The sequence below is a fragment of the Empidonax traillii genome, unplaced genomic scaffold (assembly GCF_003031625.1).
Source record: "Empidonax traillii isolate 1590-97213 ecotype Southwest subspecies unplaced genomic scaffold, ASM303162v1 scaffold58:size1836614, whole genome shotgun sequence".
Classification (NCBI taxonomy): Eukaryota; Metazoa; Chordata; class Aves; order Passeriformes; family Tyrannidae; genus Empidonax; species Empidonax traillii.
The window spans coordinates 331,491-354,224 of record NW_020955251.1 but is presented as its reverse complement, the minus strand read 5'-3'; the positions used below and the strand labels follow the sequence as shown (position 1 = coordinate 354,224).

At 39.7% G+C, this 22,734-nt stretch overlaps 1 protein-coding gene across 1 annotated transcript in view; it reads left to right on the top strand.

Moving 5' to 3' along the window:
- Positions 1 to 16,139, top strand: part of PAXIP1 (PAX interacting protein 1) — a 34,575-nt gene extending 18,436 nt beyond the window's left edge. The window contains exons 7-21 of the mRNA XM_027879779.1: positions 13 to 730; positions 1,527 to 1,621; positions 2,566 to 2,661; positions 2,989 to 3,126; positions 4,450 to 4,571; positions 5,098 to 5,282; positions 5,415 to 5,458; positions 7,978 to 8,045; positions 8,403 to 8,505; positions 10,651 to 10,819; positions 12,281 to 12,381; positions 13,607 to 13,741; positions 13,825 to 13,900; positions 14,878 to 14,938; positions 15,374 to 16,139. Of these exons, the coding sequence (XP_027735580.1) occupies positions 13 to 730; positions 1,527 to 1,621; positions 2,566 to 2,661; positions 2,989 to 3,126; positions 4,450 to 4,571; positions 5,098 to 5,282; positions 5,415 to 5,458; positions 7,978 to 8,045; positions 8,403 to 8,505; positions 10,651 to 10,819; positions 12,281 to 12,381; positions 13,607 to 13,741; positions 13,825 to 13,900; positions 14,878 to 14,938; positions 15,374 to 15,389 (2,127 nt within the window). The 3' untranslated portion in view covers positions 15,390 to 16,139. The remainder of the gene's footprint in view (positions 1 to 12; positions 731 to 1,526; positions 1,622 to 2,565; positions 2,662 to 2,988; positions 3,127 to 4,449; positions 4,572 to 5,097; positions 5,283 to 5,414; positions 5,459 to 7,977; positions 8,046 to 8,402; positions 8,506 to 10,650; positions 10,820 to 12,280; positions 12,382 to 13,606; positions 13,742 to 13,824; positions 13,901 to 14,877; positions 14,939 to 15,373) is intronic.
- The last annotated feature ends 6,595 nt before the right edge of the window (positions 16,140 to 22,734 follow it).

The following is a 22,734-nucleotide window of genomic DNA, read 5'->3' as shown; positions in this document are numbered from 1 at the left end:
TTGTTTTTCTAGATATTACAATCACTTTCAGCACCTACAAAAAGTTTAGAACAACAAGTAAATCATAGCCAACAGGGACATCCAAATGTGGTGCTGTTTAGTCAAGTGAAACTAACACCAGAGACACATTTATTGCAGCAGTCACATCAAGCACAGCAGCAACAGCACCATCCTCTTTTACACCTTCAACCTCAGCAACTCATGCAGCTCCAGCAGCAGCAGCAGCAGCAGCAACCCCAGATCCCCCAGCAGTCTTTCCAGCAGCAGCAGCAGCCTCACCAGTTTCCCCAGCAGCAGCAAGTCCATCAGCAGCACCAGTTCTCCCAGCAGCAGCTCCAGTTCCCGCAGCAGCCGCTCCACGCGCAGCAGCCGCTGCACCGCCCTCCGCAGCAGCTCCAGTTCCAGCAGCAGCATGTGCTGCAACAGCAGCTGCAACAGCTGCAGCAGCAGCAGCAACAGCTGCAACAGCTGCAGCAGCAGAACCTGCAGCAGCAGCAGCTGCAACAGCAACAGCTGCAACATCAGCAGCAGCAACTGCAGCAGCAGCACTTACAGCGACTGCACCAACAGCATCAGCAACAGCAGATGCAGAACCAGGCTGCACAGCACTTGACGCAGACACCTCAAGCACTACAGCATCAGCTTCCAGCCCAGCAGCCACAACACCACCAGCAGCAACAGCAACAACTGCAGCAGCAACCGCTTTTTGGGCACGATCCAGCAGTGGAGAGTTAGTAATTGTTGCCTTCTGATCCTGGAAAAAAGTGGCTAAGGACATGATGTGGGCTAGAATGTCAAAAAGTAGCGCTGTGTTTGCAGGATGGGATTGTAAGGAATGCCATTCCGGGCTCAGAACTGGGTTTACTAATTTTTAATACTTAAGTAATAACTAAGGATGATCTGGCAATCTGAAAAGCATGAGAGCACTGAGAACGTCCTCTTTTCAGATACGTACCTGATGCCACAAGCACATAAATTACACTACCAGTGCAATGTTAGTGTGTGCACACCATAATTGTTTTGAATGTTTTTTTCATTTGGAAGAGAGGAAGGGGGAGAACTTTCAAACAGTATATCAAAAGAGAGGTAAAATTTTGAAAGTACTAGTATATTAATGAAGCTTCAGTGTCAGAAAGTTGTCACACCTTGCTTTTAATTCTGTCCACGCTGGTAGAACTGAAATATTTTTTATTATTTTGGCTATTCATAGCTAATCTTTGTGAACGAGGAAGTTGTCTTATGTTCTCCTTTTGGTGACCCTTCCTTCTTCCCCTTTAGCCCCCCTTCATCCAGGCAAAAAAAAAAATACCCAGAATAAAATCAATCCCCGGGCTGAACTGTGCCTTTAAGGCTTTCAGCTTTGAAATGTGGGGTCCTACTTTTTTCAAGGAAGTGCACTTTAAAATTGAACGAAGTTTATAATCTAGTAATAGGAAAAGCTTAGTGTAGCAAATATGTTCTGAGATGAACTCTTCAGACTTACAAGTATTTAATTGTTTGTTCTTTTATGTGCCAAACTATTCCAGTTCCAGAAGATTATTTCCTACTGGGCTGTGTCTTTGCAATTGCTGATTACCCAGAACAGATGTCTGACAAACAGCTGTTAGCAACCTGGAAACGGGTAAGATTCTCCTGTATTTTTAAAAAAACTATAACATAATGTCATAGTACGTAGATTTGAAAAGATATCACTGGAAGTAGGTCAGCACTCTTCACTTTTCTTTAGGCACCCTTTGGTGTAATTCTTCTGTTACAATCTAAAATCCATTTTTCAACTGCTGCTGACCAGAAAAAGTAATAAAAATGCTTTAGGTGTGCAGCCTTTAGGTTGAATTAAATCTTCAGTCAGAACATGAGTTAAATAAGTTTCAACCTTAATTATTTCCCAGTTAGTTACGCTTTTAATCAGGCAGCTGTAATTCAGCAAATGTAATATAGCATCACTATCTGTCTTTAACTTCATTGTGTAAAAAGACTCTTTTTTGCGTATAATTTTGGCATTTATTAGCCTATGAGGTATCCACCTGAGTGAATACAATGGAAGAATAGAGTGTTTCTATTTTTTTGCCAACTTCTATTTTTCAGAAAAATCTGATTGTATCCTTTCCTAAATAAGAGGACTTTGATGTTCTTCAGAAACTTCTGATGGATTTTATAGTTGAATTTTCCCTACAATTTTGCATAATCAAGTAAGCTGTTGACATTTTTAACAGCACTTGTGTTTATTGCTGAGATAGAAATGAATAGTTCATGAAAAATTGTTTAATAGTTATACTGCAAAAAATAAAAAAGTGAGACTTTTTGTTTGTTTATAAATCTTTATTTTGTTTTTTTCTCCATTTATTCTAAAAAATAGACTTTTTGTTCAGAGAAAAGCTGCATATTTAATTTTGTTTTTTGTTTCCAAAAATGTTCTTAAGATAGTTTTGGGGGGTAACTCTTCAGTGAAATGGTGCTAATGGTGGCAGTGTCCTAAAGAGTAGACTTTCATTTCAGACTTTTTGTTTCTTAAGGTAATTTAAAAATTGTTATACATTAGAAGTTCTGGGTTTGCTCTCTTGCCAGATCATCCAAGCCCATGGTGGGACAGTGGACCCTACTCTCACAAGCAGATGTACTCACCTTCTGTGTGAAAGCCAAGTCAGTAACATGTATGCTCAGGTAAGCAAACTGGTAACCTGTATTGGAACATGCTTTCATTTTATTGCTGGAAAGTAATAAAATTCTCTGTGTGCTTCATGCTTAGATTTCAAGTACGAAGTTAAAAGTTTTTCTTTACGTGCTTTTTTGTGATTTGTGGGTTTTGGTGTACAGACTTTTGTAGTGAATGTAGCAAACTTATTCCACTAAAAAAGACCCTCTGAGAAGGGGGATCCTGAAAAGGTAGAGGAGAGCAAACAGTTAAAATCAAAGCTTTGAGTTGTAAAATAAGTGTAAAGTAAAGTGAATGTGTGTTTTGGGTTTTAAAAGCTGTTTGTGCATTCACAGGCTTTAAGGGAAAGGAAGAGATGTATTACAGCACATTGGCTGAACTCAATCTTGAAGAAGAAGAAGATGGTCCCACCTCATCGAGCCCTTCATTTCCCAGTGGCATTTCCACCGGGAGGAAAGCCATGCTCTCAACATGTAAGAAGGAAAAGCTTACTTCTAAAGAACACTTGCTTCATTGCCTGCTTCATTACATGAGCAGTTCTAAAACAGAGCTAGAACCTGCTCACTCAAAGCAAAATACACATTTATTTTGCCTTGGAAGAAAAGCTTCTGTTAATCTCCAGGTGCTGTGTTGGTGTGGTTTGTGCTGCCAGGTGATTTGAGTGCTTTGCCAGTCTCATTGAGCTCAGGGTGGGGAGGGGGTAACACCTGCCTTTGTGAGTTACTCTCAGACACTGAGGGGCAAAGATTGCATGAGTGGCACGTAGCAAGGTGGCAGGAATCCAAACTGCATAGCTGTTTACTAACAGCACATCTAACAGTATGTGCTGCCTGTCCCATAACCCAATATTTTGAGAGGGTTTTTTGAGGGTTTTTTATTTTTCTGGGCCAATGCTTAGCAAATATCAAAAAAGGAAGCCCGTGCTGCTAATCAGAGAATAGGAGGCCACACTTCCAGTAGCCTGTGCAATGAGGAGAACTGGGGAAGTGGAATTTTGTAGGGTTGAAAAACTTTCGTTCATTCAGATGCATCTTAAAGTGCACTGTGCTGTATAAAACAAGGTGCCCAAAATATGTCTTGGCATTGGGTTTCTTTGTACTGATGCAGACATATGGGATGGTAACCTTTTTGGAAAGACATAAAAAGAAGTAAAGATTTGGGAAAATTAGAATATAACAACATGCATGTGAACACAGTGGTTAGTAGTAAATATAATATGTAATGTAATAAACATAATTTAAACAAAATTATTGTTGCCTTTTCCTAAAGAAAAGGAGAGAATTGTGACAATGGAAACCTGGCAAGATTAAAAATAATGGAAGATGTGGAGTTACAGTTCACCACCTATGATCAGCTGGCACAGTTTATTTGGCTTCATGGCAGAGTAAAGCACAGCTTCTAGGAGATTTTAAAAAGTAGAGTAGAGCAAGTAAGTGTAAGCATTTCTCTGTCTGCCTGAATATAAACAGCAGCAGAAGGAAGAAGTGAGACACGTGAGAAGCAAATTAGCTCTGAGCTCTTTCATAAAAAAACTGTAGTCTCTGTAAATGAGGAAAACATGACCAGAAAAACAGAAATTATTCTTCCTGAGTCAGCACTAGTGCTAGAAACCTGAAATTTTAAAGTGTAAATAAATCACTTTTAAATTGTGCAGTTTGTATACAGTATATGCTGATGCACCACACTTAATTCACTGTAATGTAACAATGTTAGTAATGGAAAAATCATTTCCACAGGAGTGTTCTGTAAGTACTATCCTTGTTCAGGTACTTATAACAGTCTCTTTCTGTCTGCAGATAATCTCTGTGACAGGATTTGTTGACAGTGACAGAGATGACCTCAAGCTGATGGCCTACCTAGCAGGTGCCAAGTACACGGGCTATCTGTGTCGCAGCAATACAGTTCTCATCTGCAAAGAGTAAGTGCTTCATCAACAGTGCTCACCTTCTCACAGACAGGCAGTGCTTGTCTGCATGTCAGGTGGTGGCTACAGCTCATTTTAAGTGTGTTGATTTTAGTCAGTTCTGCAATATGATAGCAATAAGCTTAGTGATGTTGTTTATTGAACTAAATTACAACGTGCTGTCTGATAAATTTGGCCTTCTGAAGACAGGCAAAAGAAAAGTAATTTCAAACTTTGCTATTTTATAATATTTTATAAGAGATGCTGACTCTTGCATCAACTATAAGTAAAATATGTACTTTTTTAAAATATTGGAGGAGGGAAAATGTAAATCTGGGTCTAACTTGACTCCATTTAGGGCAGAAATTCTCCTCTAATGACTTGCTCTGGCACACAGAACAAAAGTACTTTTCAGACTGTCTACTCTGTCACAGTTAGAGCAGGTAATAGAAATACTGGCATTTTAGGTTTGTTATTAGAAATTGCCGTTTCACCTATGTCCTTGCAATACAACCCTTTCTCTTCACCTCTGAACAATAAGGCCCAACGGGTTGAAGTACGAGAAGGCCAAGGAGTGGAGGATCCCGTGTGTGAATGCGCAGTGGCTCTGTGACATCCTGCTGGGAAACTTCGAGGCGCTGCGGCAGATCCAGCACAGCCGCTACACGGTGTTCAACCTCCAGGATCCGCTTTCTCCCAGTCAGCATCTGGTGCTCAACCTCCTGGGTGAGAGTTTCAGTCACAGAATCCTGGGCCCTGTAGTGTTTATAAGTGCCTGTTTGATCAATAGGAGCGCGTGTCCTCTGTTACAAATAACTTGGCAACGGTTTCATTTTTCTTTTGTTCTCCATTCCACAGATGCTTGGAGAGTCCCATTAAAGGTGTCACCAGAACTTCTAATGGTATGTTGAATTACTGTATGCACACAGCTATTTTGATAAGATCACTCCTTAGTGTTTTTAATGTGTGAACACGTGTATGTGGTGTGAGCAACATGTCAGAGAGACTTACACAGACCTGTAGTGAAGCTCCTGGTTGTACTTTCTGCTAATGTTGGCTCTATTTTATTTTGAGAAACCTGAGAAATAATCTCTTGCAGAACTAAGAAATTGCAGTGGGTGTACAAAACAAAGTTGCTGTTGAGACATCTTGGGCTAGTGCTTCGCTCTTCAAGTTCTATATCAGACCTCTATAAAGGGCTTAGTGTTTTTTGAGTCAGTACCTAACACTGTGAAAATGAGACCACATAAAGGTTTTTTAAGACAGAACACCCAAAATCAGTAAGAATTTTGTTAAATATTGACTAAATTTTAAAGAGGATAGATAATGTAAGTTAAATCATACTTTATGTCATCTTTTTGATGTACATTAAGAACTAAAACCAGGGGAATATATACCATGTATTTTAGGCTTTAAGCATACACCATGCATTAAAAAGCATCCTGAAATAGTGGAAATGAACAAAGAAGAATTGTGCCCTAAAAAAGATACAAGACATTTAATTTTTGTCCTGTAGGGTATCTGTGAAACATGCAAAACATGAGAAAAGTGTAAGAGATGAGGTGGAAATGGCAGCCTGTTCTGAATATGCAGAAAACTACTTCATTTTTTGTATCGTAAATTCTCTTCCCATTTCAGATTTATACTTGATAACTTTTCTAGTGTGTCCTCATGTAGGTAGATTCCAGTTTAGGCTGGTGAACTTTCAGTTCATTTGTACGGCAGGGGACTGTCAGATAACATTTTATATTGCACAAAAACATTTTCCCACACCTCTGGTGTAGTGGATCACTTGTATCTCAGTCACTCTGTAAACTCTTGCGAAAAGAGGTGCTTAGTAACTCTTAATTTGTACTAATGCTTTAAATGAGGATTCAGCACACTGTTGCTTTAATACCTGTCAGCTTTAGAAACAGCCACTAATGTGTTCCTGACCATAAGTTTAAAACGTTCTTCTTACAGACCCCTGTGGAATTGTTTTGTGGCCCCATAGGAAACTAATTTTTAGAAAACTAAATGCTTTTAAAAATTTGTGCTCTTCATATTTTCCTGGAGAAGGATGCATTCTACTGTTGCAAGAAAGATAAAAAGGCCTTGAGGAGATTCAGTATGCACTATTAGTATTTAAAATAGCTTTTAACTAACTCTGTTTTGGGTTTGTTAACCACCACCCTTTGCATCCCCACTGCAGTTGAGCTCATCTTAAAACTGTACACATGCCTTCTTCATGGGGATCTGTCAGACCAGGTAGTGGGCAATGTCTTGTCTTGTGTATCCAAAGGAGAGACCTTAGGGGTCAGATGCCTAATTTAGTACCTCCCCTTTTGTATTTACTTTATGGGGACCCTTCTTGCCCAGGTGAAGTGGGAATCTTGTAACTTAGATTGAAAGGAACTTCTGGAGACAATCCTGTCCAGCTGCCCTCAGGGTGCCTGCACAGGAAGAATATGGTTTGTAAATAGAAAATGCTGGGCATGTGGAAGTGTCAGACAAGGTACCTCATTGCCTTCACTGTAGGCATTTCTATTTGTCCTGGGATTTAGGGTCCTCTTGTGAGGATGGCTGTCTTGTCAGACAGAGTTGATGCCACCTACCTCTTGCATTTTCATGGTTGAAATGTCTGTCAAAAAGTGGATGTGTGCACTGTTCTTTCCAGCTGCTTGTACTAGCAGTTGTCTGGCATAAAAATGCCTGTCCCTGAGAGCAGGGAACAAACCCCTATGGCCTGTTCCTCCCAAAGGAACATCCTCACAGTAAGGCTGGAACAATGCTGCCTGTCTTTTCTGGTCCTGGGCCCTAATTAAATTTCAGGTGTCGATTTGAAGGTTAAAAAGGAATAGATGTCACACACTCCTCACCTGGGAGCTGTGGTTTCAAGTTTCTCAGGCCAAGGAGAGTCTAAAAGCTGTATTTCTTTACCCTGGGCAAATGCTTTAGAGGCTGATCTGGTACTGGGGAAGTGGGAGTGTCTATCCTGCTTCTGTTTATGTAGTTAGGGAACATGAGTTTAAAACAGTATTTGTTGGAATATTGCCATTCCATGATATTTAGCACCAGGAAGAATATTGTAGTCTTCATGTTTTTAACAAATGGGCAGGCTTTTCAGTCTCCTTCTCATTTAATTCACTGGGTTTTCCATTTATGTTTGTCAGTGTTCTTTAAAGGAAAAAAAGTCCCACAGTATCTTGTTTGGGGTACACTTACATGGTTACATAGGTTTGTGGAGAAGCTTTGGTCAACACCCAGCTTTGCTCTAGGGCAGGTTGTGTAAGCAGCATGTGTGCCATGTGTCACAGCATTTTAATTTGTTTAATTGTCTTTAATATAGTCTGGAATATGGTTGTACAGCTTTTCTCTTTCACAGTAGAAGTTGGTTTCCCTGCTCAATTCTGATATAAACATGCACGTGGTCTGATTTCAGGGGGTGAGGTTGCCTTTAAAACCAAAGCAAAATGAATCCAGTCTTCAACCGTCTTCCAAAAGAGCGAGGTAAGAACAGAGAGTAGTCAATGCCCATAGTCCTTAATTGACTTTCCTCGGAAATTTCAGCTTCATTGAAATAACTTACCAGTGTTTTTTGTATGTTGCCAGCTACTCAACTGGCAGGAATAAAACAATAACTAGAGAGTGAAGTAGTAGGAGAATTGGGAGAGAACAGAAATAGGAGAATTTGCCCTGTTCTCAGGATGGTAGTTTTTTCTTCAGAAAAAGTCCTGCCTAATTCTCATTCATCTGGGTCATTGTATTGGCAAAAATGGCAGGAGTGTGCTTATCTGATTTCAAAAGTTTAATTACACAGCTTTGGGCCCAAACATCACATTTTCCTGTATTTCCTGTATTTTGTAGGATTGAAGACCTACCACCACCTACTAAAAAACTCACCCCCGAGCTGACACCTATGGTGCTCTTCACAGGATTTGAACCTATGCAAGTGCAACAGTACATTAAGGTAACTTTCAAGCTTATCTCTTGTGCACTACACTGAAACATCTGATAATTTTTTATTGATGTTGAATTTTTGCTAAGACTTGATTAGCATATATCCATCTAGTGTGGATAAAAACCTGTATTTACTGGGCTTGAGGTTAAACTAAGTTTATGTGAAGTGAGTTTATTTGTTCTGCTTTAGTTAACTACTTCATACTACTGTGCTAGTTGCTTTAACTTTCTGTGTGATTGCTTTAAAAAGCAAGAAAGCCCTTTCTGCATTTGATTTAAATCATTAAATTTCATTACCAGAGTTAAGTGAGAAAAGTAGTGATGATTGTACTGGATAAGACCCAGGTTTATTCTGGTGGAGTTGCTATCTGTAGTGCCAAATGCTTCAAAGAAATCTCATGACAAAGCTTATGGCAGGTGTGAGAGAAGTTCCTATTGAGGTTTTGTTCTGTTCCATGATAAAGCTGTCTCGTAACTTAGCTCTAAATAATATGTAACATTCAGATAACGAGATGTAAATGAGGCCGAGTTTGCGTCCACTTCATTTCTTAGAAATATGTACCACTTTGGTGTGCTCAGAAATATCTAATACTTTCTTTATTACACTTAAACTTTTTTTTTTTTTTTAAAGTAGTTGGCCTTGGGAGGTTTTTTTCCCCTTTCAGTGTTTGCATTTGAAGCTAGATATTAAATATTTTGGGACAGAAAATATTTTTCAGTGTATCCCATAAAGTTCCAGTGTCAGCTCCTCACATTTGTTCATGTTGGTCCCAGGTTAATTGTATGGAGAATCTGTTTTGGTAACAGTTATGGCTCACAAGTCTAAAAAATTGACATCAGCCTTAAGGCTTGTGAAGTTGAATCTAAACCTGGCAGTGCTGATGCCATCAAGATTTTGCAGAGTTTGGGGTTGGATGCTGCTTCTCATCTTCTTGAGATGGAGGGGCAGTATTTTTATCTATGTGCCCAAAGGGTTCCTTGCACATCAGAACGGAAATCTTGCAATATTTGCACTCACAGGTAGAAGTGTTTTGGGGTGAACATAGAAATAGCAGCCTTTGCCTTCTGTAGGGGTGCAGTGTACTGTCAGAGTGTTTATACATGCCCTGAAGGAAATAAACAGTAGAGAGGTTGAGTCACTGAGTAATACTTTTGTGTGTCATCTTTATGCAAACCATCAAAGCAAGCACGGCAAAAAAAAGCTTAAAGTACTGTCCCTGTCTATCCTGTGTGTTCATCATCATCAGAGCATTAAAGGGGGCTGCCAGAGGCCTCTCAGGACTTCCAATACACCCCTTAGGCTCGGGGGACTCCCAATGACTGATGTAACAGAATCACCCTAGTATGTTAAATATTTATACTTTAAGATATTGGTGGAGTTTTTTTAATTTATTTGTGCAAAACGTTTGTCATAGAAAATCAGAAATCCACAGTGCATAGTTATTAAAGCTGTCCAAATATTTTTTCATTCTTGAAATTTTTAAAAAGGGAGCATTCTATCTCTTAACACCCGTGGTAATCTGATGTGCCTCACCAGCTGATTTGCTTTGTTACTTATCCCTTCAGATAATGACTGTCTTAATTGACAAGATAGCAACTGTGATGAGATAGTTTGGGTTTGGTAGTTTAAACCAAGGAACTAGTTGCTCAGTATCATCAAAAATATGTGGGGAACTAGTGTATTTAAAGAACATGTGTTTTGCATGAGATGCTTTTCAAAGAAAATACTAGCAAAATTAGGTTTGCTGTAGCTACAACAAATGTTTATTACACCTTCCACAGAAAAAACTTATTAAATACTCTTCTTACTTCAATTCAATACCATGTCTCACTTAAAAAAGATTTTCATTTGTAATTTACAGTTATTTCCTTGCTTTAAAAAAGCACAACCCATAATAAAAAAACTGCAGAAGCAGGAAATAGCTTTCAGTCTTGCCAGGTGATGTTTATGCCTGGAAATACCTGGATTTTCAATGGCTGTAAATTCTGTCAAAATTAATCAGCTTTAGTAAAGGAATGACTGTAATACAGAAATCTGTGTTTGCTGTTTCATTAGGAGTTTAGTTTTATTTGATGATATGATTTTGCATTTATGTTTTTCCTCCAGTTATTTAACAACTCCTTCATTTAAATTTGTGTTTGATACAACTTTCAGAAACTGTATATCCTTGGAGGTGAAGTAGCAGACTCTGCCCAGAAATGTACCCATCTAATTGCCAGTAAAGTGACCCGAACTGTCAAGTTCCTGACAGCAATTTCTGTAGTCAAGCACATAGTAACTCCAGAGTGGTTAGAAGAGTGTTTCAAATGCCAGAAATTTGTTGGTAAGTTAAATTAGTATCAATTCCTGTAGTAAACTTGGGGTTCATTGACATATTTAAATATACTTTGTTGTTTTGACTTCTGACTTGGGTGTTTCCTACCAGTTTTCTAAAGAGTTCAGTTTCTGAAAGCAGAGATTTTAATTCTATAGCAGCTCTATCATTGTTCACACCTCTTGAAGAATGATGTGCAACGTTTTTAAATAATTATTTTAGCAGCTAGTTTGTATTCCTCTTGAGTTAGAAGGTTATGTTACTATGGTTGTGTAAAGCTGTGGATTGATTTGATTTTTTTTTTCTTTAAACAAGTTATCTTTCAACAGAACATTTTGTTTCATTTAGTTTTCATTTGATTTGATACAGTTTCTTTGCCTTAAATGAAAGAAAAACATACTTGAAAGGTTTACTTTAGGATGATTAAATATTAGATGTTGTTAAACCTTGTACTTCTGTCTTGTGTAGTCATTTTGTAGATTTTTACCTGTAGTTCCATTATGTAGCTTTCTTGAAAGCTGATTATTTGGTGTATGATCGTTTTGTGCTGTTTATATGATTTGTTTGTAAGAAGAAAATATATGACATCATTGCCTAACCATCATAAAGACTTAAATCTAAGGATAATTAGCTAATAAAACCACAAACATTTTTATAAATCTCAAGAAGGCAATTTGCTTACTTCAGCACCAGTGAACTGAGAAATCAATTCATTTGAAAGCTATTTTGGAAGATGAAGAAAATCAGGGAATTTAAAATGACTATTTTCATCTAATACTTGAAGTACTTTACTTGTCTATTGAAATTGAGTTGATTTGTAGCTAATGGGCTGCCTCCAGTTTTGTACGTGCTACAATGATGGAAAATATGGCAATTGTTTACAAAAATTGTCCTACTAGTTCCCTTTGTCTTTCAGAAGAGTATTAACACCATCTCTTGCAGGTTGTCAGAATTGCCCTTGGAAGGACCAATTTATTCCCTGTATAAAAATACATTTTTTTTCCTTTATTCTTTGAGCTTAGGGGTTTTGAATTACATTTGATTTAGAAATATGTTTGACATAGATTTTTGTGGAAAGATAAAGATTGAAATTCTATCCCTAAGGAAAAAAAATGAAAAAATTGGCTGAATAACAGGGCAAATGAAAGAAATGGAAAGATTTCTCTGTGAAGACTGTGTTAGGACTTGAAGACAGTTTCTCAGCAAGTGAAAGTTTGCAGGTTCCTCCAAAGTTAGAAAAAGGGACTTGATAGTGCAGTGATCACTGTTAGATATGCAAGTGTAAAACAGTTTAATTCTCCAGGTAGTTGGGGGTCATCGTTGTAAGGAGCCATTAAAGAGGGGGTATTGTAATCATGTTAAAATTACAGTATGTTTTCCATTCAGAGCCACCTGGCCCCCACAGATCACATCCTGGGTCACATGGATGTTTGTATTTTGTGTGTTAAATCCTCAGTCTTTCTTTTTCAGATGAGCAGAACTTCGTGCTCAGAGATGCTGAAGCTGAGGTGCTTTTCTGCTTCAGTTTAGAGGAGTCTCTAAAGAGAGCACAAGTAGCTCCACTGTTCAAGGTATGCAGTTTAACATGACATTCAAACACTCGGAGTTTTTCAGCCTGGTTGTTTCAGCACTGGGACCACAGGTTTTATAGCTGAAGGCAATATAACAGACTGGCATATAACAGAAAGCATTTGTTGTAAATTTTATTTTTGACTTTATGCCTATTTCCTGCCTAAGCATCATTGGGGTGGTATAAGGGAAGTGACTGGATCCTGTAGGTATGAACAAAACATGCTCAATATATTAACAGTATTTGTTCCCTTACAAAATTTAGAACATTGCTCAGTTACTTGTAAAAAGTCACCTATGGAAGGAACCTTCTTTCTTTTCTCTTTTCTTTTTTACACCAGCCTGGTAGTCAGAGCTCTTGCCCATGAAAATGGGAGTCTGAGAATGAGCTTGCGCTCCGGTCTCAGGGAGTTCTGATCTGATTCTTCTTGGAGACACCACTATCCACCAGGCTGTTTGCTGGGATGTTTTCATGCCCCAGGTTAAAATTACATTGCAGTGCAGAGAGGTATCTGGAGATCTGAGCTGCTAGAGACTGTTCAGCCTAACTGAATTTCAGACTGTTTATTGAGGCAAACCACCTTAAAAGGGTATTTTTTTTCAACCTGTAATGAGTAAAAATCTACATCTTTTATTAAGTTTAAGCGCTATGTTTTGCCTAATTTTGCAGTGTAAATAGCAAAGTTTTTTCTATTTTTTTATTCCTAGCTGGTAAGCAGAGATAATCTACTTTATGATCTGATCACCCGTAGCAGTCTGAGCAAAGTAGTAGGATAATATGTGTCAGGAAGTAATAAATTGGCTGTTAATTGAAAGGTAAAAGTTCTTTTGTAACACTTGAGATGTCCCTGCGCTTGAAGAAGCAAAGGAGCATTGTTGTTCTTACGTGTCTTACCACATGCATTTACTTTTGGTTTTGGGGTTTTTTTGGGAACCACAGTGGTCATTTGAAGATTTCCTGGTGGTTATTTTACAGCTGTTGAAATGGGCACACCTATACTTTTCAAATTGATCAAAATTGTGGGTTTGCCCCTCCAGGGGAAAACATCAGGACAACTGACCAGATGATCAATCTGTGTCCAAAATCCCCCATAGCCAGCCCCAGCTTTCAAAGCCTGCCCCGTGCTTGTATAAGAGAGAAGTCACATGACAATAAAACTTCATGTGTTGCACATATCAGTTAACAAAATAATGTGTTTTTTCTTGTTCTTCTTTTCCTCTCTTTAGGGAAAGTATTTTTACATTACACCTGGAATTTGTCCCAGTCTTTCCACCATGAAAGCTATTGTGGAGTGCGCAGGAGGAAAAGTATTATCTAAACAACCTTCTTTTCGAAAACTCATGGAGCATAAGCAGAATAAGGTGTGTTGAGTGTTGCTTTCTAAAATTTACTGTCAATACCTTCCTGTGTTCCTCTGAGCTTACCATTAGTTTCTTTCGTTTAGAGTTTGCCGGAGATAATCTTAATTTCCTGTGAAAATGACCTTCATTTATGTCGAGAATATTTCGCAAGGGGCATAGGTATGTGTAAGCTTTCATTGTGATTTGAATAGTATATATATATATATATATATATATATGAATAGTATATATAGAGAGAGGTCACTGTAAATCTCTGGAAGGGTAGGCTTGAACTTGGGGCTTCAGTCCTATGTGAGGCAAAATTACCTGTTCTGTGCTTTCAGCCCAGAAGGCAACTAAGTTAACGTGCCCTGGCTCCCTCTACCCCAACACTAGAGAGAAAGAGAATTTAAAAAAAAAAAAAAAAGTATACCTCATGGGTTCAGATAGAACAGTTTAATAATTGAAACAAGATAAGATAATGTGCTACTAATACTAATGACAATAACATTCATCACCATGGTCATTACTATTAATACTAATTAATAGTATTGATTATAGATTAAAACTGATAGTAATGACAATACTAATGAAAAGGAGAGAGAAAGGGGAATAAACCCCTAGTGACAAAAGTGCCGCACAACACAAATACAGAATTGTTCACCACCCACTGGCTGATGCCCATCCCATCCCTGAGCAGTGATCAGTGGCTCCCAGACAACTCCTCCCAGAGTTCATATGCTGGGCACAGCATTCTGTGGTGTGGAATATCCCTCTGGCCAGTTGGGTTCAGCTGTCCTGACCATGCTCCGTCCCATCTCCTTGTGTACCTGCTCCCTGGCAGAGCACAGGGAACTGAAAAGACCTTGACTTAGGGTAAGAACTCCTCAGCAAAAGCTAAAACATCAGTGTGTTATCGACATTATTCTCATCCTAAATTCAAAACACAGAACTGTACTGGCTACTAAGAAGAAAATTACCTGTATCCAAGTAAAAAAATGTGATGGCTCATAGTGGGGTTCTGGTAGTGGTGGGACAATACCCCTCGTGTCTTTGCATGAAGGGCAGAAAGGTCCAGAATGGCCCCTCCTGACCCACCTGCAGAAGGAGGCAGAATGTCTATGTAGGGTGTAAACTTATATTTTTGATATTTCCAGATGTCCACAATGCTGAGTTTGTCCTGACTGGAGTACTTACTCAAACACTGGATTATGAATCATATCCTTTTTGTGTAAAGACTGTCTGCTGCTTAGGGAAGAGTGATTTACCAAAAGTTTTTTTAATTAGGAACAAATTAATCATAATTTTTTAGGATGTATAATGTTTACTTGGTAGGAGGGTAGTTTAACACCCAAACCTCTAGTTTAAATTCAAAGTGGAATTACTTTTTGATAGGAAATACTTCAGGGGAGGTGGGAGGCAGGGTTATCACAAAGGAAAAGGGATAGAATATTGAGCAGCAGGGAAAAAAATTGCCGCTAAGGAAAATGCTTGTCACGAGTTACTTCAGATGAGGAAAATAGTTTTTTACTGAGGAAAATTATGGACCCTGTTTGATAAATGCAGTGGGGAGACCAGGAAGGCCTCTGTGTCGTTATAAAAGCTGTATTTTGCAGTCATTTTCTTACAGTTGTTCTTCCTTAACAAGCATACATATAAATTTACTTGATGGATAGGAAAATGCCTTACTGCTTCGGAATCCTTGGAGCCTTATATCTAGCTGTTCAGCCATTGTACAAAGCAACTAGAACTTCCTGTGGATGCTGTTTTCCAGCTGTTTTTTTCCTAGGGATGATGAGCAGTTTAAAGCAGGAAAGCAAAAATAAACTGCATCTTTTTTAGGATGTGTAATTTTATTATGCTGAAACATAATTTACTATGTTTTGTATTATACTACCATTTTAAAAGAGCCCAGTTTAGGTATCATGTTTAGCCCGTTTTTAAGCATTTTAAAATAAATTATGGTACTTCAGCCAAAAGTGTAATTTGGATGTAAAAATGAAAGGGCTTGCTATCTATTAAATTATGGATGTCAAAGATGAAAATGTTTTGTACTTTATTTTTATTTCTTATACTCTATTTTCTTTTATATTGATATTTTGCCCACATTTGAAATAAATGTACTTTTAAATGTTTTACTCTATATTTTAGTGGTTGTTCATTTTTTTGAATACTGTGCAGCAATGGCACTCTGGTAAGAGTAAATTACTCAAATCTTTTTCCAAGCAATGCGAAATTATTTTAAGCTTATTTTACCAGGTATGTTTTAATATATGAATCCCAGTGCTTTAAAGGGAAATAGTTGTAACTGTATATATGTGTTTTTACTGAAGCAAAGAAGCAGCTTGAAGGAAGGAGAAACTACAACCCTGCCTATTACACTGTTGTGATAACTTCTTGTTTGTATAGTGAGTTTTACTAAATAAATATTAAAAAACAGTCTCCCAAATCTATATTCAGTCGTATTTTCTAAAACACACAACAGTTCTAATAATCTGACTTGACCATTTATATCAGTTTAGACTCCAGTAGATAAAAAAGTGATCCTAAAAGCATTTAGTCCCTGATCAGCAAGGCATTCAGCTCTGATGCCGTACAGACAAGTGAGTATCTGTACTCCCTCATCATGAAAACTGCTCATTTCAAATCTCTCTTTTGTGCTGTGGCCTAAAGTGTAAATCCATCTCGTGCCGGACCACTGATTGTCCTGCCTTTCTCCCAGTGCCTCAGTTCAACAAAGAGCTTAAGTGACTGACAAGTTCCTGCTGTAAGAACACAGTGTGGTAACTGTCAAGATAAATGACGTCCCACAGAGGTCAGTTCTGTGCCTGTTGCTGGTTATTGCTGGCTCGGGTTCCTCAGCTATTTCCATATCCTGAGCTACTCCTGATTTGGCTTTTCTGTCGTAAGTAATAAGGGGCTGCGTGAGGATCACGAGAATGGTAAAATTTCTACCAGCGAGACTTTTGGTAAGGTGACGAAATGTGATAAATGAGAATGTTGTGCTTTGGCTCAAGATGGTTTTGGGTGAATTGAAGCTTAGAAAGGTGTGGGAGAAAATGGTACTTCTTCACAAATGCCCTTTACTTGTTATGTCAGTGTTTTATGTTATAAACATATATGTTTTATGCCTTTTCCTAGTGTGATGTTCAGCTCTCCACTTCCTCTTCATTTCCTCAGTTTCCTCTTCATTACGATACAGATTAAGGGAAAGTCTGTAACGTAGAGACCTGAGGTTGGAAGTCCATGGCATGATTTTGAGCTTTAATTTTAAAAATAGTGGGAGTTAATTGTCGGTTGATGAGTTGTGCAAATCACTTAAATTGTTGGGATATGCAGACCTGGCAAGTCTGGTTTCCCTTTCAGTGGAGGGAAGAGAACGTCTCCTAAAACCTAACTTAAAGAGCCCTGCAGAGACCACACCTCTTAACAGTTCAGCAGACTAGTTTAATTACCTACATCTTTCAGAACACAGAAAATAAGTAAGATGAATCCCACCCTAAAGAACTTCAGAGATGCATTGCATAAGTACTATTTTTTAATGGACAAATAAGTACACCTTTTTTTTTTCCACTTCAGAGTATAATATTGAAATTATCTAAATCTCTGTTAATCTTTGTATGGCTTGAGATTTTTCTTCATTGTACCAATTACCAGGTTGCAGAAAGATTTGTGAGGTGCCTTTTCCTTTCATACAAGGACCAGCTGTTGCAGCTTTTGAATGTTTGGAAATGTGCTACACAGAACTTAAGCTGAATATGTTGTTTTCTGCCTGTTGTGCATTCAGCATGTCTTCTGCCTGCCTTACCAACCATGTGTTGCCCTTTCAAATGTAAATGCTGGTTTCAAAGAGACACGTGCACGTGTCAGGAGTTCAGCTGCTCCTGAAATCAAACTCGAGGCGCGTGAATTTGCAGGACTGGTTGTAGAAGCCAACGAGACCTGGAGAAACAGCTTGGTGCAAGATGAGCCTCGGCCTGAGGGAGAGGCAGAGAGAAGCCAGGTTTGGATGCGTTGGCAGTTTCAGCCTCAGCAACATTAGCTGCTTGACTCCTTAATGCATTTATGGTCACTAAGTTTCAACTTTTTTTAGAATTAGCTTCTTCCACGTTTTCCACAGTGAAGAAATGTTGAGGATCTGTAATACCTTTGCCAAAGGCTACTAGAGTTGAGACATGTGAATGCAGTAGCATCTGAAAGGTAAATTTCCTTATGAAAACCATCCAAAATGCTGTCAGGTACCGCACAGAGAAGCTTGAAGGAAACCAAATGCGATCATGGAACAAATGAACCCCGTGGGAGGCGTGAGTGGTAATGCATCTGTTTCATCATCAGTGGAGACAGTGTGTTTATTTAGCTAACATACAAGTATGACTGATTTTATTAACCTTTCAATTAGAGTGAAAAACACAACCTGCCAAGAAATAGTCTTTCAAGAACCACAGGAGCTGTCCAGAGCCAACTGGCTTGCACAGATGTTACTGTGCGTGTGATTAGGGATAGAGAAAGGGTTTGATGAAGTGTTCTGGTATTAAGGAAGCTGTTAGGAACATGCCTTTACCCTAGTGGAAGATTGTAATACTGAAGTGTCTTATTTGATCCTGTCCTCTCTGCTCAGGAAAAATGTTTTGTTGCTTGCAGAAGCATAAGGTCTGTAATACAAACTTGTGTTCTTTGTAGAAAATCTGCCCTGATAGAGCAGATTTTTAAAGGTAAATATAGATAGAACATGTCTGTAACGGCAAAGACTTTCCATCAGTTAGAGATCTGCTGTAAGTCAGGGAGGCATGGTCTCCACTTGTCACCCTGCAGCTTCCTTTGCCATGAGTCATCAAGTAGAACTGTAGAACACAGCTGTAGAATTATAGCTGGATCAGACCTCTGGAGGTCAAGTTTTCAGTAACTCAAAGGATGGAAATACCACAACCTCTGTGGGTATCTTGTTTCTGTTTTTTACTACCCTCAGAGAAATAAATAAACCATCCTGGTATCTAAACAGACAATCCATTGTTCCACAAGTGGCTGTGGATGCTCCTTTCATCTCTGTGTGCCCCCAAGCTGAGTCTGGCTCTTACCTTCTTTCTCCCCTCACAAACCATCAGAAGTCCTTCTCTTCTTAAGGCTGAGCACACTCAGCTCAGCCCCTCCTTGGGCACTGTGTACTTACACCCCCTGACCACACTGATGGTCTTCTGCTGGACTTGCTCCAGTAAGGCCTTGTCTTACTGTGTGGGGAAGCCCAAAACTGTTAGAAGAGAAAACAGGTACTGGGTACCACGGCCTTTTTGATGTCTTTAATCTCTAGGTCTCATGCCACACTGGGAGCAGCAGGCTTGCCTTTTCTTTCTTTTTTTTTTTTTTTTTTCTCTTTTTCTTTCTTTTCCTCTTTCTCTCTTTTCCTTTCCTTTGTACTGCTGATACATGTACAGAAGCCTTTCGTTCTGCCTTTCACAACTCGTGCAAATTTGTTCTTGGACTGATCTATGTATAAAAAGACGAACTGCAATTCAAGGTGTGTGAAAGCTCTCAGTGGAGCAATAAGCACCTGAACAATTGTTTTTAGGAAAGCTGTGCAGCTTTAATCTTTAGGCAGCTCTACCACTAAAAATTCCATCAAACATATTGTAAGTGCATTTTAGTTAGTTTGTCTCACCTCAGAGTAAAAGGGGTAGATGAGGTGATAGCTTTGTTGACTTTTATGTGTTTTATGTTTAAATATCCTGAGACTTTGGGGGGGGGGGGGGCACATAGACTAAAGTATGTTAGGTACGAATTACCCTTTTAATGGACGGAAATGAAGATTGAGAGAAATTTACACTGGGAGTGGTGAAGCAGAGAGTAAAACCCAGGTTAGCTAAATTCAAAGTTCACATCTTGGCAGACAAGGGAGCCCCACTTCCCTTCTCTTTCCCTCTGCCTGCCTCGTGCTGCTCACAGCAGGAGTGAAGAGATACTAGAGGAGCAAAATCATGAAACAGCAGCAGAAATAAGAGAACTCAAACGAAAAACACAAGGAAAGAGACAGGCTGGTTCCTCAAATAAACTTTTACGAGTAACTCTGGGGTTTAATAGGGGTAAGCTTTCCTAGAGTTTCTTTGGAATAGCATTAATGCATACAAAAGTGTTAAGAAGGAAGTTGCAGATGCTTCACTTCACCTCTAGGGCTGTGAAATCAAGGCAGGCTTATGTCCCAATAATTTCATTTGCTAAAATTCATTCTGCAGGCTGCAGGCACCTCCCTCTTCTTGGTTTCTTAGTCTTCAGGATGTCTGGTAGTGTTTAAGAAAAAAGAGCTTTCTAGCTGTTAGGGTTCCTAAATGCCTGAGCCTGGCTGGTGCTGCAGATGGACCAGCAGTGCCTACCCAGCCCCTTCCATTCTGATGTGAATGATGTCACCATCCTGAACTTGCTGCCCATCCAGGCTTTTTGGAAGAGAGAATAGGATCCCCATACAACCTGCTAAGTATGGAGTGGGTTAGGAATGTGCTGCCATTTCCTTAAAAAAAGCAATCCAATGTCTCTTTGAAAAACAATAAGCTCCTCCCGAGGGAAAGGCATGCTTGAGAAGCTTCCCCAGTGGAATACAGGAGCTTTCCCCAGAGGACTGAGCCCTCAGGAGATGCTCAGAGGTCCGCTAAGGGAATTTTAACCTGAAGACAAGTGTGAAGAGTGAGTGATGCTTGGGAAAATACTCCCACCTTTAGCAATAGGGTACATTCTTCTGATCCTCAAGCAGTGTTTTGTCAGGAGACCAGGCTGTGGCTGTCAGGGAGGAAGCATCACTAGCAGGGAGCACCTCGGACAAGACACAGCTTTGAATAGGTCTGCCCAGAGTGTTTCCTTGTAGCAAGCTACACCAAAAAGAAAAAATAATTTATTTTAAGCTCAAGAGGCAAAATTTTATTACCATGTCAACTATAGACTTCTAAATTAAGCAGCTACCTCAAGAGATGAAACAGAAGTTTCCCTCCCTGCTCTATGTGGCTTTATAGGACTGATCCTCACTCAGTTTCATTTAACTTGGGGTGTTGGGGACAATTTCTGGTGACAGGAGGTTTGTCCTTCCAGGTACTGAAAATACCTTAATAAGCAGTGATGCATCCTCACCATTTTCATGGCTTCGGGGATTTGACATTTAAATTTAATAAAATCTCAGACTTTTATCGACAATAACTATGTCGTACAGTCCTTTCCTGCAGTACGAAGAGACTTTTTGAGAGAAGACAGAGAAATGTCTTTGTCACTTGAGCTACATTTGGGAAGGCTGAGTTTACCCTGGGGCCCAAAAGAGGTGGAGGCCACCAGCCTTGCAGAGGTCAGGTCAGGCTGGGGCAGAGGAAGGAAGAGGAGCTCAGTGATAGCACCAGGTGAAGTCAACCAGCCTTCCCAGAGGAACCCTCTTAAGAAAAATATGCTTAGAGTTGTCTATGTTCTGTTAAAACAAATATTTTCAAAGGAGTGGGTGGGAGGAGAGTGTGATTTGTCACATGACAGTTGTGGCTTCCATCCTAGCATGGAGAGAGGCAGACTGGAGCCCCCCAGGCCAGCTTGGAGAAATCTGAATTGCAGATGAGTCATGAGGAGTTGAAAAGTCAGGAGCACTCTGAGACCCTGACAGGTGTGACATAAACCAGATGTGACTTCGTTTTGTCTGCAGTGACAGTTCTGCTCTGGGGAAGTGCATCCACAGAGCCCTGCAGTGGTTACTCACCCAGCACCCAAACCTGAGTGTTGCTGTGGCTACAGAGATACTACAGACAAGCGCAGTTTTGTGGTGGAGGGACTCTACAGATGTGAATGAAATGCTCTGGGAGGAAAAGGGGGGAATCAAAACACAGAAATCTTCCTCCTCTTCCAGCATCCTTTAGCTGAGGGGCTTGACAGTTCGAGTTCACATCACCTAAGGGGAGAATTCACAGTAGTTGTGGTCCAAGGCAATTTAAATCACCTCTCCAGCAGAGTTTCAGACACAACAAACCCATCTGACTCTACCTGAACTGAAGGAGAGCAAGACTCTCATCTCCCTGGCAATACCAGCAGAGAGTGTGTTGGTCAGTAAAGTGCTCCTTCCCCTCTCATTCCACAGTGCTTTCACCTCTGACTCCTTCTTTTCCCTCTGCCTAAAAAGGTTGCAACAGCCACAAATGTAACTTTCCAGACTCTGTAGCTGCTGTTGGGCTGTATCCTGCTTTACCTGGCCTCCCTAGTGCCACCGTCTTTCTGACCCAGCACAATGTAAAAACTATCCAGGATATTTAAAATGCTACTGAGGGCATTAAAAGCAATATATTTTGTGTCCTTGGCCTCCAGTCAGTCTCTAAACCCTCTCATTTCCATCTGAGCTCTTCAGCTTTCCATTCCACACATGAACGTGGGGTCGTGACATGGCTCTGGAGCGGAAATGGAGCACTTGCTCACCAGGCAGCTTCTCCAGAGTGTCTTTGCAGAGAACATCTCAACAAGTCTGTTTTGTGAAGCCTTTCCCTCTCTGTCAGCAGTGACTGATGTGGCTTCATTTCCTCTCTGACCATCCCAAGTTTTTTATTGTGACCTGCATTTCTGCTCCCATGGAACAGACAATGTAATAAAGTCTAGTTATTACAGAAGTATCTCTCTCCATCTTGGGGACAGAAGGTAGGTAGAAGAAAAGAATATCTGTAAACTGCTCTGATTCTCCTTGCTATAAGGTACCAAAATACCTGAAATTCAAACTGATTGAATGCAAACTCCATCAAAGATCCATTTGTATACATTTGTGGTGAAATGCCAACATTTTGGCATGTGCCTTGGAAGCACTGTTACAGCTGTGATGACACAGAAACCTAGAGAAAGCTTTACAAGGGGAGACAATATCTTCCTCCAAGAGATGATCAAAGTGGCCAAGCTCTGAATGTCACCCGAACCTGAAGGAAGGGTTTTGTGGTTGAAAACTTGTCCCTTTTATCTGGTGACATCAACTGATTGAGTGAATGACATCACCCCTCTGACATATTTGCTCCACAATTCACTGAGCT